Below are 17,036 nucleotides of genomic sequence, written 5' to 3'. Positions count from 1 at the left end.
TTGTGAAAACAAGAGCCTGGTAGGTTGAAACACTAAATATGCAATTGCTTGCTTTTACTGTGGGAGCAGTTATTGTGACTGAGCATGTCAATTACCTCATAAGATGAAACTCTCAGAAACCATCAGCATTGACCTAACTTTTGGTTCCCACTTAAGGACATGATCAAGTGCTTTTTGACTACCACAGACCATGAAAATAGCTTTTGAAAATCCCATATTTCATGGTGACCATATCATTTTATGCAAGCAGCATGTGGTTGAAACAACTTTTTGAGTTGCAGACTGCATATCTTGAAAATAAGGGTAGAAATGTTTATTGTTTTTTCTCACTTTTGCTATAAACATGCATATATTTTGTATTGTATTACAACAGAAAGAATATGTAGTAGCAATCTGCTCCCTTGTCATTACAGAATACCTTACTGCATTTGAAGTATGCCTTTTTTTGTTTGTACCTCTAAGTAGTTATGTTATAGAAGCATTTTCTCTAAGCTTCACTCTTCTTTTACGCTTATACTCTCACAAATATGAAACAGTGAAATCGAAATTATCATAAGTTCCACAATTTTGATAATTTTAGTCTGACACAATGTAGTTGGTTCATTTGCTAAAAGACACACTGAAATACACAAATCAGCTGCTATAAAAAAAAACAACAGAGGGTAGGACATTTCCTAAGTAGCCTACGTCAGCACCTGACTCATCTCAGTATCCAATGAGATTTATATTCCCTATAACTTAGCAAAAATAAAAACAAGAAGTAGAACTGGCAACCATGAGTTTTCCATGTTTCAGTTCTATACAGTGCTCTCTCAATATTTGATTTAACTGTTACCTCTCATATGGAAAAGAAAGACTTGTTCTGTTAGTCATGTTTACTCCCATAGACATAGAGCCTAGTTCTGACTTTCCTGACAAGAGCATTAACACTTTTCAAGCCCCCTCTGTCATCTCTTGGGCTACAAGCATAGGAAGTCATTTAAATGGTTGTTATTTGACTCCTGATGGGTTCCTTTGCTTGTCCCAGCTGGAATTAAATCTGCTTCCCTTCAGCAGCCTATTTTTTCAGGCTTCAGATTTAGCTCTGCAAAGTGCAGCAGCTGCCTTTTCTTCCTCTCCTACAAAGACAAAAGGCTGTGAGTCTCTTGGGCAACCCTGTTGCAGTTTACTGAGGCAGTAAAATATTCTATTTTCTGCTTGAAAGAGCAGCTTCTGCATGGCTGTTTTGCCTACCAGCCTCAGGCCCCAAGTAGGCTCTGATAGAAGCAGTGCACTGTGCTCAGAGGCCTGTGCTCAGGAGTCAGAAGGGATGATGAAAGAAGGCTCCTGCCCTGTTTTGTAGCCCCATCAGAGGGAACTACATAAAAATCCAAGGATGTATTCATGGCCTGAAGGAAGTGCTTGGCGCAGTTTCTCAAGGAGCCTTACCTCTAGCACAGTAGGAAGATAGAATGGCCGTAGCACCTCTGAAGATCCCAAAAGTATCAGATGGCAACAGGCAAAAGACCAATCTGCAGTCTAAGGTACTTCAAACTGCTATTGCATTGGAAAGGCTGCAATTTGGGTAGCTATGCTGGCTTTGCTATATTTTCTCCACCTACTTCTGCTAGTGTTAATGGATCTTGTTCTAGAGGCAGAGAAGTTATGGCTGGATCATGACAGATTACTTGACTGTTCAGGACAGCTCAATACGCCCTGATCTGCCTCCCAACCTTTCTTCAGCTGTTTTAAACATGAGAAAAGCTTTAGAGCAGCTGAGTGTGCAGGCTGTCTTTAGACATTTTCCTGGGCTCTTTATCAGCCAGGGATAAGGCCCTCCACGTGGTAACACTGTACATCACCGCAGAAAGATGGGAATCGTCGATGTTGCACTAGAACAGCATCACGCTTGACCATACTTTCCGTAAGGAAAGCACACATCCAGACTGCTTTCAGAACAAACTGCCTTAGACGAGGACCTAGCAACACCTACCTTCAAAGGCCCTAAAACAAAGAAGGGAGCGCTTCTGTGATACTCACTTTGTGAGCACGTCTAGCCATCAATGCAACACTGAACAGTTCTAGAGAGAAATTGTCCCAGTTTATCATGCTCTTTGGAGCCCTTCCTGAAAAAAAGGCACAAAAACAAAATGATAAGATTACAGTCTGACGAAGGCTTCACATCTTGCGACTCCTGATGCAAAGCAACTCAGATTAAAGATATAAGAAAGTATGGCAAAACCTTTTGAGTTGGATCTAAGTCTCAATTCAGAGGGAAAAGCTTTGGTATTTGAGAGAAGGAAAGACATGATAGCTAGAAATGTTCCCTTGAATCTTCACAAGAGAATAAACTGAGACCTTGCCCCACAAGAGAAAGAGACCCAAGAAATTCTTTCCCTAGGTAAAAAGAAAAATACTTCACAAAAGCTGCTCTTACTGGCTCTAGAATAAAAGCTTTGGTTTGCCTCTCTTGCTAAGTATAGAGATTTGGTCAATTCAGTAGGATTTTCAAACTAAAGAGGATACCCAAGACAGTCACACAAGTTTCTAACAGAGCCTACGCAAAACATTGGCTTCCATTTTACTTCCTGAGGTCTCTGTAGGTCTTACAATTTTAGTTATTCCCTCACTGATCTCATCAGTAGCATATTTATTATCTAAAAAAGCCTTAGAGACCAGAGTCGAAAATTCCTGCTTGCACAAATACATGCTTTTCATCACTGACAATATTAAGAGTGATGTATTGTTTAGGCTTTCCTAGCCTGAAGAGATGCAGTCAGAACCAATGACATAAAATAATGCTTCTCTGCACTTCTTTTACAATGCCACTTGATCACAGACCATCCTCCCTGGATTCCCAAAGGATTGGAGCTGAATGTGCAAAGCAATAAATGAACCAGCCCCTTACTGATCTTTTTGATACACTATCAAGCTGAAATCTCTAGCAAGGCAGTGGTCAAAACAAACCTTGAGTCAAAAGATGAGGATCGGAAAGTGGCTGAATATTCTCTTTTGCCATCTTTCTATGTTCTGTAGACAAAATCCATGATTCTCCTGAAACTTTATAGGAATAGCTATACAAATAGCTGAATAAATAAAAATGATTATAGTGGTAAAATATGGTATGTGCATGTTGTTTGGTTTTTTTGTGTGGTAATAAGAGCTATATAAAAGTATAATAAATAAATAAAAGTATAATAAGAAACTCAATATAAACTTTACAATGTTTATCTCTTATTTACTTAGATGAGCTGTTTTATTTTCAGCTATATAGAGTGGTCATTGTTTGTTTCATTTGAAACCAAACAAAGCAGTAAGTCGGAATACCACGAAAGATATTTCATTAGTGCCCAGTGCCTCAGCATGTTTCATGTTCAGTGACTGAACTCCCTGACTTCATTAGGAGCAGGCTTGGGTCTATAGTTATCTAAGGAGACATGCCAAGGTCCTTATATAGTGCTTTCACTGTGAGGGTGACAGAGCACTGGAACAGGTTGCCCCGAGAGGTGGTGGAGTCTCCTTCTCTGGAGATATTCAAAAGCCGCCTGGATGCGATCCTGTGCAATGTGCTCTAGGTGACCCTGCTTGAGCAGGGGGGTTGGACTAGATGATCTCCAGAGGTCCCTTCCAACCTCAGTGATTCTGTGATTCTGTGATTCTTAGTGGGAACATTATCTAAACTAAGTAAGACCTTCAGAATTTGGACATTAAATATCATAAAGTAAATCTGACCCTTAAAGCTACAGTGATCTTCTTACCTACTGAATCTGTCTGTTTTTAACACTTAGCAATATTGCTGTCCCAAGAAGTTGTGATCCTTTAATTTTCGATGTTATCTTAGATATGTATATATAATTTCATATATATTTATTTATATAATATATAGTGTATATATACCTATATTGTGTGTGTGTGTCTATATATACACTACGTGCACACACACACACACACACACACATATATAAAATGTATCTTCAGGGATCATGCTGGAAGGATGTGTGGGTTTCAATGCTGGAAAATATATACTAAATAGTCAAACTGAGAAAATGGAGGAAAATAATTCTTTTAATATAATAAAATGTTTACCTAGAATGAGGGCAGTAACTCATTAGAAGAAGTGTCAAACATTTAAAGGCATAAGAAGCTGTTATCTACCTCTCTGGAAGAATTTTCTTTCACATTAATTCTCACTGTATATAATTACTAGACTTCACTATTATTTAGATATTCAGAAATAGATGTTGAGGAAATCATAAAAGACAAGTAAAACAGATAAATTGTATCACAGTCTAATCTCAAATGAAAATTTCCCTGGCTTTCAAAAGAGAGTAACGGGGGAGTTGCAATATAAGCCAATGCTGACAGATGGTAGGAGTGATTTTAAAATAGTATAAGGAAATGTGTAGGTGAGAGGAAGGAAGAGGGGAAATTAAAGGAAGAAAAGATCTATATAAGGCATGGTTGTGTTCAAAAATGTGATGGCAAGGCAGTATGTCAAGATCCCACCTTTATTTCTTCAGTACTTTTCAAATCCACTTGGATATTTTACAAGGAAAGATGTTTATTTTTTCTCAGCCCTGCGAGTACAACCCACAGCCTAAAAAGTCATCTGGCTTCTTTCTGGTGTTGACGTTGCCAGCTATAAAGACTCTGCATTTGGAACTTAGTTAACTATTCTGCTGATGGTATGTGAGCTAGGAAAGAATCCAGCTCACTGTCGGAGAACTGTATAAGTTCTGCAGGTCTACTAAGATTAAAAGTACTAAAAACATATTACTTCTGCAGCAACAAAAGCAGAGACTGGAGGAAACAGATAAAAAGTCATTTTTACATAGTCTTTTTTTATAATCGGAACCTCACTCAAAATAACACATCTTCATCCATGAATGAAAGACAGGAAGTAAAACTAAATGTGCCATTTGTGTTCCAAGTAAAAGACAGGATATACACAGTAGTGAAAAGCTGGAAGTCTCTGTTTTCCAGTAGTTTCCCAGTACTTGTATCTGTGCAGTGTTTAGAGGTGCTTGAACTTAAAATATGTTGCTAAATGAATAAATGTTACCTGTTGTAATCCACAAGCTAAAGTGATATTTACATCTTAGAATGGAAGGTCAAGATTGGATGCGGCAGGGAAAGGGAGAATTTTTGTGGCAAATTGATTTATTCATTTATTTTCCTAGAACTACCTGAAGATTTGCAGAAGATAATCTTGTTAAACCAAGTGAACTTTTTTCAAATTAACTTTTGTGTTTATAGGTATGTTATCCTTGATAAGGTTATGTTCTGCTAGATTCTGGTGCCAATTTATACCTACTATTATTTTTTTTAAACATTGCTCTCTAAAATTGTTGAACATAGATCACAGCGTCACACTGAAAGTGATAAACTGCAGTACATACAGCACTACTAAATATAAGGTGGGTGCAGAGCACGCATTGGACCTTTGGTAAGATTGTGCAGCAAGCAGATATGTTTTTTCCTACTCTGCTGGAATACAGAAAGGACATACTTAGACCTGTCCTGAAGGCTGAAGCAGATTGAACCAGTCCTACCCAGTGGGCAAAAGCTCCTCTCTGAGTTCATTTGCAGTAAGAAAAGGAGAGAGCAGTTTTGAGAGCCATTGTTCAGCTGAGTAAAGGCCATCCACCAAATGTGGGAAGAGACTTCTTAATCTGTCCCCTTCCCCCTCCTTTATTCAACTGAACAAGAACCAAGCGGCCCTAAGTTCACTCTGACATAACATGCTTGTTTCTGGGATATTAATTTTTGTGAGTCACTCAGTTCCAGCAAATGGCTGCTTATGATCCTACACTTATCCTTGTATGTAGTATAATAAATAATTCTGGTAAGTAAGCATCTCTCAAATGATGTTGTGCAGTGATTACACAATGTGCACAGGGATTCAGAGACAACTTAAAGGAGAACTCACTCCCTCTGTTTATGTTAATATTTAAAATCTGTATTTCCTACTTAAATTATAGGTGAATGGAGCTTCTCTTTTGAATACGAAATTGAACAAATGGTATCATTTATCCTTTACTGTACTAAGGCTGACAATTTTAAGATACAGGTTAAACAATCTTATGTTTTCTTGCAGGCAGACAGTGGAACGTGTGACATTACAGAACCAACTGCAGCAGCTTTTAGAAGCCCAGAGGTCAGAGGGCAAATCACTGCCCATGACTCCAAGGTAACATGACTGGAATTCTCCTGTATCTTAGATTTGAGCAGTTTCATGATATAATTATTATCAGGAGAAGCTGTGACCTGACTAAATATTAAATGTGTTCTGTCAAAGTAAGCGTGTTTCTTTTACCTTATGGGCTTGAAGCTGAGCTGCTAGAATTTGACAGTGCATGAAGTGGTATAAATATTGGACATTTTGAGTATGAAATTAATAGTCCCTGTTCCCCAGAAGAGTAAAAATCAGATTTACAGTGGAACAGAATATATTTTGTATTAGATGAATAGCAGAGAATCGTAGAAACCCCTAGAAAAGTTGTAAAGTTTGACCTTGTGGTGGTCCACCATACGTTCCTGCCAGCTGTAATTTATAAAGTCAGTTACCAACAAAACCTGCTTTCAGATTAATAAGACTCCTTACGCTCATTAAATTTTGCCTGTAGTAGCTTGTGTAAAAAATCAAAGCTCCAGAAATTTTATGTTTCATTTATATTCTGTCAGTCCCAGTCCCAGAAATAGACGCAAACTGAGTAACCTGAAAGAGGAGGAAAGGGACCCTTCCAGTAAAGGTACAGGACTGGAGCCTAAAGTCTCCTGATTCTGCCATAGACTTCCAGTGTGATGTATGTAAGTCAAGTAAGCACACAACTTCACTTGGGTAGCAATCTCAAGCAGATACTGAAAGGGAAAAAGTAACTCAGATGCAAACAGGACTCATTTCACCATTATTTTCTAATTCAGTTTCTCTATCTAAAAATATATATATACAATGTTTTTCCTTGTTTCAGAGTTGTAGGGAGCTAAAGACATGTTAAAGTATAAAGCCAGCACAAAAGCTTCTGCTGGCATCAATGGTCTGAGCTTTGGGCCATCAAGTGTGAATGTGTAGGAACAGTGACTGCTTTCTGTTCTGTTTTTGTTAAATCTAATGCACCGTGTGAAACAAGTGCTCCAGGTTTCTGAAGTAAATCTGTCAGTGCTTCATGCAAATGCAAATCATTACAGAAACAGATGACAAGTAAAGACATTGGGTCTTTATTTGGTGGCTTTATTAAAACCACACTGGGAAGAGTTGTTCTGTCCTTTTTTTAATCAACTCATGGTCTTTGTCTTCCCTGTCTGCCAGCTCAGCAGAGACAATGGGACCAAACGCTGTCTTCCAGCTCATTTGGTTTCTGTGATTTTTGCTGGCTGGAATTTCCAGGTGATTTCACCTCCGAGTAGTGGTGAGCACCAGGACTGTTTCAGTATCAGATAAGGTCAGGTGACCTCTCATCATTCATTATTTTTGTAGAAGCGTAGGTTTCAACACCTTTTTAATTAAATGGGTTAGTCTGAAGATGGTACTGTATTATTTTAGCTTTGATTTCATAGTTGGTTGCTGCCTTTCCTCCCATCTAGAACTCATTCATGGATACGATCATCTTTCAAAGAGGCAGTAGTAGATATAATAGAATCTAACCCTTTTAGTAGGAATGTCTCTTCTAGATACATGTATACTCTTTAGTGTCATCATTTCAGTTTGCATATATTCCCACATAAAAAAAGCTCATATGGATTGAAGATGAAGTGGCTGGTAATATATGTGAATTTTGTACACTGTTGGAACTATGGACTCATCAGAATAGAATTGTCTTGGAAATGGGAGGAAATGAGATTCATGGATTTAGTTGCTAACACTAACATTAATTTTGCCACTTTACTCAGAGGAAAAGTAGTTTATAATAAGAATGTGGAGTATCATGAGCTCTCAGATATGTCATGAGGAAAGAAATGGTCTCTGTAACTTACATTCTTTACAAATCAGACTTGAGACTGCTGTTTCCTCACTTTGTAACATTTGGAGTTCTAAATTTAATTTATTGTTCTAATAGTACTAAATAAAGTCTTGTCACCTTTTTCATGCTTTCCGTATTTCATGTCTGAAAAGGTTTCGAGTGTGAATGACCCTGACTTTTTATGTAGTCTTATATGGCTATTATTAATACCGGATGAAGTTTAAGATTTATGAAATCACTGCTATGCAGAGAGCTGGTATTTTTGCTGTATTTAGAATAAGCTACTTTTGTATTATGATGTGACTTGAAGAGTAGAGCATTTTGCTTTATGTTTTTTTTTTCTCTCCTTTTTAAACATGTCAGCCCTCACAGAAATAAGAAACAGTAGTTCTTCTAAAACTATCCTCAGAAAGTCATCTTTGGTGTTGAAATGACCATTCTAAATTTTGGTTTTAAGGGGTATTCTTTGATTAAAAAAAAAAAAAAAGGAGACTCAAATCCTAATTAGGAATGGAAGCAGGGTCACCTCCTTCATTGTGTAATCTTCACTCTAGCGTCAGAATAATGAATTCCATGTGAATAACGATGAAAAGGATAAGTAACAATAAGCTGAGACAGACGTGAACACTGGAAATGGCAGTTTCACATTTTGTATGTTCATTGATTTGGCTGTGGTACTGAAATTTTCTCCTCCCCTTTTTTCTTTAAGCTCACCATCATCTCCTGCTTCTGGCAAACCTCAGTGGAAACCCTCTGAAGCAGATGAATTGTCTCTACCAAAAAGTAAATTGAACAACCAAGATGGGATTCAGATTCTTGGCAGCCTGGGAACTTCTAGCCGCACTCGGGCCAAGATAAAAGATGAGGACTCAGATAAAATCCTGCGCCAGTTGTTGGGAAAGGAAATCTCTGAAAATGTCTGTATGCAGGAAAAGCTTTCTTTGGAATTTCAGGATGCTCATGCTTCCTCCAAGAATGTGAAGAAGATTCTGCCAGAGAAAAGGGAGCTGAAGTTAGCCAGGCTGAGGCAACTTATGCAGAGATCTCTCAGTGAGTCTGACACGGACTCAGCTAATTCTGAGGACCATAAGAACACTCCTGTGAAAAGAACTGACAAACCAAGGCCTCAACCCATAGTGGAAAGTGTTGAGAGCACAGAAAGCTTGCATGTGATGATTAAGAAACATACTTCAGCAGCAGGGCGCCGCTTCCCTTTCGGAATCAGAGTTTCTAAGCCTGTGGATGGCCACAGTCCTTCCCCTACTTCAGAGAGCAGCGATCCAGATAGCGAATCCCAGTATCAGTCTGGTACTGTATCTCAGAGCCAGTTTTCTGGAGACAACTCTCTATTCAGCTCTGACAGTGCCGCTGCTCAAAAGGTTGCCACAAGCCCTAAGAGTGCTCTCAAGTCTCCATCTTCAAAGCGCAGAACCTCCCAAAATTTGAAACTCAGAGTAACCTTTGAGGAGCCTGTGGTGCAGGTGGAGCTAACAGAGACAGAACTGAATGAGGAAAAGGATAAAGACCGGGGTAAAGCACTTTTGCGGACTCCACCCAGCACTGGAGAACCAGCTGGGGACCAGCTGAAAAGGCCTTTTGGAACCTTTAGATCCATAATGGAGACACTAAGTGGTAACCAGAATAACAACAACAACTGTCAAACAGCAAACCTGATCAAAACCTCATCAACGCTGCCTTTTACCTCATTAGGAAGGAAGACAGCAGACAGCAAGGGAAATCCAGCAACTCCCATGAAAAGAGGAAACAAGACAGTGAGTGCATTGAAAAAAGCAAGGGCCTTTTCTGCTCTTTTCTTTTTAAGTAATGAATAGTTTTGAGAGTGGCTTATTTCTACCTTACTATAGCAAAAGGATACACACAAATACTCTACCGTATTTGAGCAGTGGAAAGCCAGTCCACTCTCTTAATTTTGGAAGGCTTTTTCAAGGAGTGGCAGGTATTGCTTGTATGCAGAGTCTGTTCTCTAGCACACACAGTGCACTTGCTCTCTATCAAAAGCTCTCCACAAAGATGTGATTCATCTGGAATGGATGTTTGGTGTTGTGAGAATGTCAAACTTGAATCCCTGGAATTTCTGAGGAGTAAATAACTGAAGGACTAGCCCTGTCCTGTAGACATGACCAGTGAGGGCAACAGGATAAAAATAGTTATCAGAATATAAATAGGAAAAATAGCAGAAGGGGTCCTTCCTGCTTTTGTGGGAGTTACAGCCATCCCCTAGGTGCCTAAGCTATCAGTGCCCAATCTCTTTTGCCCACCTTCTCCTCACAGTACACAGTCCTCTCTTGGCAGAGCATATGGGTGGTCTGTAGTAACACGTGCTGAACCCAGATCGTCCCCTTAGCACAGGCAATAGAGTGCTCTTTCTAGGATCACAACAGAAACAGGGGTTGCTCCAGTCAGAAAGCTGGCTCTCTGGTCCAAAGAAGGGAGAAAAATTATTCTGAACAAATATCTCTTCCAAGAGAAAGGAAGAGGTATTGAATGAAAACAGAGGTAGGAAATACTGTGAGCACAGTGTGTTTGTGTATGGCAAAGAGGAGAAGTATGGATGTCTGGAGATAGAATAAAGAATTGAGTGAGGGGGAGTGGTACATCATTTAATCCTCTGTGAAAGTGAGGGTGGGAGGGAAGGAAAAGGATGGAAAAACATAAAGTGAAAGAATAATTTCAAGATGAAAAAAAAAGACAGAACATAAAGCAGGCCAAGAGAAGGAGGAGGAATAGTGAATTATATACTGTAAAAAGTATGACAAGGTAATGGGAGAAAAACACAGGAAAATCTTAGGCATAGAGAAGGCAAAATGAGTATGGAAAAGAAAAAGTGGAAAGAGAAAATTAGAAAATAGTGAAAGTGTTTCATATTAATGGATCTGTGGATAGAACAGTGTCATACCAGAACATTAAATGAAAGTAATACTTCAAAGCAGACCTAATAGGCTAGACTGAAGTGGAAGTGCACTTTATTAAGTTTACCATGAATCATAATATGGACTGCTGACTTGAGCCTTTAAATAACACGGATTGTCTAGATGAACTGCCAATTTAACATAGAAATATTTTCATAACATAACAGCAAATTTATTTGAAAGGGTGATTTGTATTTTTTAGTGATAGAAAAAAAGACAATCTGTCTTCAAAGATGTTCTGATAGGCAGTAAGCTCATGAATGGCTTTCATAGTTCCCTAAGAACCTTGAAGAGCTGGGTGAGGGAATTTTAACAGTATTGACACTTGCACTGTAGAATGCATGTTACCTGTGAAAGAGACACATTTGCATGTTACTGTTGTCAAACATCAAAATTATAGAAAAAATAAACTTTCATACCAGCTCAAAGAACCTCGGCACATACCTTGTAGCAGATTTAGCTTCGTTTTATAACTTCCAAAAAAAAACCTGTTAAAAAGTTACTGTGGCTATTTGACTGCATGTTTTAACAGACTTCCACATTATGCATGTGATAAGCTCATTGCATGTTTTCAACTGATTTGTATGTTGTACTTCCTTAGCGGCCTTACTTCAGCTACACCAGTCTTTCCTCTAGCACGTTGAATGAAGAACATCTGTGTAATTATGCTTGGTATGTGCTTATGCATGGGGCAGTTCAGCATCTCTGCCACTTGTTTTCTCTAATTGCATGTTTACTAAAATTATTCATAACTGACATAATAGGATTGATTGATTGATGCACAAGAGGGGAAATAGATGAATATTTAATTCCTAGGAAAATATAAATTTACAATGGATTTTTGCTGATGTTACCAGTGAACTGGCTACGAGATTTCAGTTCTAAGCATGTATAAAAAGTAGTCGTAGCCCTAAATCCACCAGGGAGTTTAGCTCACTTTGGCTGAGTATTCAGCCTCTGTTGAATGGAAGTCAAGTACCAGATGAGAATGGAAATTAAATTTCCTTTCATGAAGACAGCAAAACCACCACAGTTCTTCTCTAACTATAGAGTACAGAAAAGAACATGCAGTGCAATGCTGTTCTTTAAGTGCAGTGCTCTCCTATTTTTGCATGTTTTTCTTATTCTCCCTCAGACTTTTGAAGTTAAATCTGTTTTTAAAAAGTTTGATAACTTTGACTGTGTTTAATCTCCTGAGTTTAGGATGTATTCCATAGGGAGTATCAGGCAGATAGATGCCAGTCTTTCAAGATCCATAAAGACATGTTGAAAAAAACAGTACTTGACAAGGCGTATGTTTGTTTTATAAGCAAATGCTTTATAGTATTTGTCACTTTTGTTCTACTGTAGCATTTCCAGAATTAATGCAATGATGGGTTTTTTTCTGTTAAACTGAGATGTAAATTCTTTCATGAAGCTTGAAAACAGTTGTTGTTCACACCAAAATTACACATTTGAGGGTACTTCTGCAGAAAATTATAAATAAATCATTCTCTAGTTCAGGAGCTTGAATTACTTTGAAGTTATTCTTTTCTAAATGGCTAAGAGATTTCTTTGCTCACTTGTTTTCTGATGCCAGGAACTTCCCATATTTAAAAGCACAATTTTCATCATTCAAAAGGGAGTCTTGTTCTGAAATCATTGACACAGTGTATGTGAAACCTGAAACAAAACTGTAAAGTTTCCGGAGTTTTCATTCTCTCCTGAAAATATAGGGAAATTCCAATGTAGGAAACTGCCTGTACTGCAGCAGTTCCATGTAGCATGTGTGAGCGGTCTCCGGTCAAAGGCCCGGCTCTCCATCCCCACAGTGGGGAGATACAAGATCTTTAATCTCATCTGTATGTTTGAACCATCGCACGGATGGAGCCAGTTCTTGTAATAGGGTGTTGCCTCACATAAATGCTGCTGTGTGAGAAGTCCCTGGCGGCGTGGCATTTCCTCTTACTTTTCATTGTGAGAGAGACTGCGGGTCTGGCTGCGGCTTTCAGAGTCGCCTGCTGGGAAGACGAGGGTCAGCGTTGGGCCTGCGGTTCTAGCCCTCCTGGCAGGCGCAGCTGAGCCACCATGTCCCCACTCTGCTCCCCTTTATGGTGCTCCCCTGGCAGCGGAGAAAATCAAAGAGTCAATTTAAGGGAGATTTCCAACCATCCCCAAAGTGAAAGGACTGGCGTAGGTGGTGGCAGAGAAAGCATCTCAAGAGCAAGTGTGTGCCTGACCCATTCCTCCTTTCCTGTTTAAGGGAGGGGGAAAGGGGCTGAGCAGGACTGTCTGGGACTGTCTGAAGGGAGCAGGAAACAAGCAGCTGGATACAGTGAAAGCACGGCTTGAAGAGGTTCTCTTCATACCCACTTACTAGGACAAAAGTGGGCAAATTGTGTGCAGCACTGTGTAGCATGAGATTTCCGAAATTCACATAAAAATGGAAACCAAACTGTGCTTGTCAGAAGTCAGAACGCAGACCTAAATGTGCTCAGAATTTCCAAGCCAGCTTTTGTGATGCTTTTCAGTCTGTTTCATGGTTTTTGAATAAGCAAAATGGACGGTTTAAATAAGCAAAATGGACACAGTCTAAACTTTTCTCTGGATGGTGTGGGGAGCCTGCGTAATTATCATTTCAGAGCTACTCAAAAAAGAATCTTTCTGCAAAGTGGTGCAGTCTTTGCAGTTTTAAACCTTTGTAGGTGATTATATTGACAGGTTACATTACTGGACACAGTCCCAAACCCATTTTAACTCAAAGCCTTATATAGGGGGTTTTATTAGCGTGTTCTGAAATCTGAAAGCATTATAGGAAATCTACCTGGAATCAAATTACATTCTTGTCCACCAGATTCCAGCTGCTTTTTGTTCAGCTTTTATTTCTTTTGTTTGCTTATTTTTTCATTCAAAATACCCACTTACCTGAAGGTCTTGTAGTTTGCTTTTTCAAATTGTTCATAGCTTAACAGTAGAAAATTACATTAAATTTTCTAGTGTCCTTCTAAAAGTAGATACACCCTATTTTTCGTAAGAGCCTAAGAAAGAGCTGTGGAGGATGGGTTGGGGTATTTTTTCCCCTTTTGGAAGGATTTGCTAGTTTCTTGTATATTATAATTCCAGGCAAATATTTGTAGTTATTTCCATCTTACATGTAAGTGAAAGAACAGTGAACTGTTCTTTCCCACATTTTAAATCATTTGAGATCTGCAGTACATTAAAGTGAGCACTAACTCACCTTATCAGTACAAAGCCTTGTATTAGCTGCAGCTCTCAACAACTGAAGATGCCTAATACTTCAGGGTCAATCAGCAAAATCTGCCATCAGAGTTCTGTCAGATAATAAGCTGGACACTCTTAAAATAATAAATGGGTCTAGTGTAACAGATTTTCCACTGCCAGATCTAGTGCTGAATAAATTACAACTTTGCTCCAAATCTCTGTGCTAGAAAAAAGATCTTTATATCTAATAACATTTTAATGATTCAAACTAGTACAGTATAAAATCAATATAAAAATAATTTAGGCCTTATCCCAGACAACTGATAGTAGTTCTGTTATAAACTCTTATGATTACGTATCAATGCCAGTTGTGTAAGGAGATGGCAAGTACTTACCTGGTGGCACAGGCACCAGGAGATACTAGAAATTTGGTTAGTAATTAATAATATTACTAATGTATTTCCCTCAGGTCAGCAGGCAGAGGGGGCAGTTGTAAAAGGCATGTCTGTTCTGCGTTGTCACCTAGAGATACCTGCAGTAGCTAGAAACAACCCTGTTAAAGATCATGGTGCAACTGCAGGGCTGCAAAATGGGGTGTGTGGAGTGCCAGTGCAGCCTCTGCATGGACAGAGCTATGGGGACTCACCCATAATGTATTTCAGTGCTGCAAAGCTAAGCTCACACCGTAGTTAATGACATTGTCATAACCTTACAAAACATCCTTTAATAGAGCTCCACAATTAACACTTAAATGTGCTGTTGATAACGGCAATGCATGGTAAGTGTCAAAAAGTTATTGTGGCAAAAACTTAAATGCTCCTGTTTTTCTTCCTCAAATTCATTTCTACCAATTCTACCTCATCAGACTCAGTTCTGTGTCTTTTGCACTTACTTTTGGTGTGCAGGCCACAGTAATTGAGATGAGTGGAGGAGACTTTAAAATAAAATGGTGCCTCATGCCTGCTTACTCGGATCTGCAAGTACAGTCTCTGAGAAGGTCAGCTCCTGTTAAATCCTGTAGTAATCACAAGTCTATTTAAGCATACTAAGTATCAGTCTTTTGTGGGTATTTAGCTTTTTGTGGTGATTGTAGACTGGAATAAATTAAAGCAATCTGGTTTACAAGAATCAGGCTCACAAATATGTGAGCTTCAGGCAAGCTTTTTATAGACATACCCTTTGCCCTTTGCTGTGGGTTTTTAACCTCCCTGCAAGATCTGTCCTTTGCAACAACAAACCAGTCAGTCATGATTGTATAGTAGGAGTTTTGCTGTTAAGCAGTAATAACTAAAAATAAGACATTTAACCCTTTTGAAAGTTGCTGTGGCCTGGATGCTTTATCCAAAATCCTTCACCTGAAGGGAAGAGTGGGGAACAGGTTGGGGATTCAGAACAAGGACTTATAAAAGGAACTGAGGAAACTTAGATGTTACAGATGATGAGGATTTGTTTTTTCTACTTTAATTGGAAAGCTGACATTTGTGTCACAGACAGAGTAGATTTTTAAAAAAAACTTACATGGTATGGAAATGAAGATACATTATAGAGAAGGGGTCTTTATCTGTGTATCTAATAAAAATCTTAATGATCTGAATTAAGATTTTATCTAAATTACGATGTTAAAGAGAGATAGGCCCTGCCTCAAAAAGCTTAAGTCAAATTACTGCTTGCTATTTTTCCTACTGCCTGTGCCACCATCTTCTACTTAAGCAGACACATAAGTAAGGCCTACAGATCATTCATTCACCTCATTTGCACCTACAAATCAATTCATTAGTTGTAATGAATCATTTCATCATTATGATACTTTTCACTAAAGGATCTGATAGTTTTTGTACATTCTGTCCATTACCAGAACATTTTGACAGTGTCCTAATTCATGATTTGACTCACAAAGCTCCTGGTCTTTCCATTGGTTTCCAGTTTTGATTGCAGAATAGTAGCTTAAAGAAAGTTAGTAAGAATATACAGTATTGAAAAATACTGTGTGTAGTACATGCCTAGACAAATAAGCACAGAGAGAAAAATTAATTCAAAGTTCAAAATTTGCAAACTGGATAAAACAGAATAAACAAAAACAAGACAAATCCTTCTATATTGTTAGTGTTACCATGAGTAATTTTATTCTTTTTCTCTCCAGGCATGATGACATCAATAGGAAAAGCCAGAAATCTTACAGTCAAAAGAGTACTGAAGAACCAGAGCTGCAGGAATTCTTCCTCTAAACCACATCTCATGATGTCTTACTTTGAAATGCCTGAGATATATCCTTTTGAAAAACGCTAATATGAGACATACCCCTCACCAGCAAAACAGCAAACTGTTAGGATGCCTTAATTTGTAGCAGTTAGACCATATACAAAACTTTTTTATGATATATGTGTATATGTAACTTGTTTGTAAGCTGTACTGTGTAAAGGTATGAGTGAGCAAGAGTAATGGTTTGAAAATTGTTATGACACAGGCAACCCTCCAAAATGTTTGTTGGGCCATAGAACACGTTTTGTACTATCTATCTATTGCATGGATATAGTGTCATATTTCTTTATTTCCCTTTCTCAATGACATATACTGTAAAAGTATAAGCCAGGACTCTGCCTGCTCAGCTCCTCAATGAGACCAAGGCAAAAGCATTGATTTTTTTGAGTATGTTTTGTCTGTTGTTATTTCTATTTTTTGTATAAAGGAAATAAAGACAGTGTAAATAGGATACACTGAGTGCAGATACTTCTCATATTTCAGTCTTCCTTACTTCCATCTTTGGATGGTTTATTGGTCTTTTGGGTGTTCTTTTTGGTGATAATGGGGCAATGTCCAGCACCAGGACTTCAGTACAGAAAATCAGTTGGGTCAAGAATTGCTTTAATGTTTAGCGGTCCTTTTACAGCTTTGAAATGTGAAGAAATCAAAAAATGCATAAATGCAATTTTAAATTACCATTTATTGTCATTTGCTGAACATTGGC

At 38.4% G+C, this 17,036-nt stretch overlaps 1 protein-coding gene across 1 annotated transcript in view; it reads left to right on the top strand.

The window, feature by feature from the left end:
• SNCAIP (synuclein alpha interacting protein) overlaps positions 1–16,781 on the top strand; it is an 83,786-nt gene extending 67,005 nt beyond the window's left edge. Inside the window, exons 9-11 of the mRNA XM_067316013.1 lie at positions 6,077–6,169; positions 8,650–9,712; positions 16,212–16,781. Coding sequence (XP_067172114.1) covers positions 6,077–6,169; positions 8,650–9,712; positions 16,212–16,217 — 1,162 coding nt within the window. The 3' untranslated portion in view covers positions 16,218–16,781. The remainder of the gene's footprint in view (positions 1–6,076; positions 6,170–8,649; positions 9,713–16,211) is intronic.
• Positions 16,782–17,036: the final 255 nt, after the last annotated feature.

This window comes from Apteryx mantelli, chromosome Z, assembly GCF_036417845.1.
Source record: "Apteryx mantelli isolate bAptMan1 chromosome Z, bAptMan1.hap1, whole genome shotgun sequence".
In the NCBI taxonomy this organism is placed as follows: Eukaryota; Metazoa; Chordata; class Aves; order Apterygiformes; family Apterygidae; genus Apteryx; species Apteryx mantelli.
This window is presented reverse-complemented; position numbering and strand designations above follow the sequence as displayed.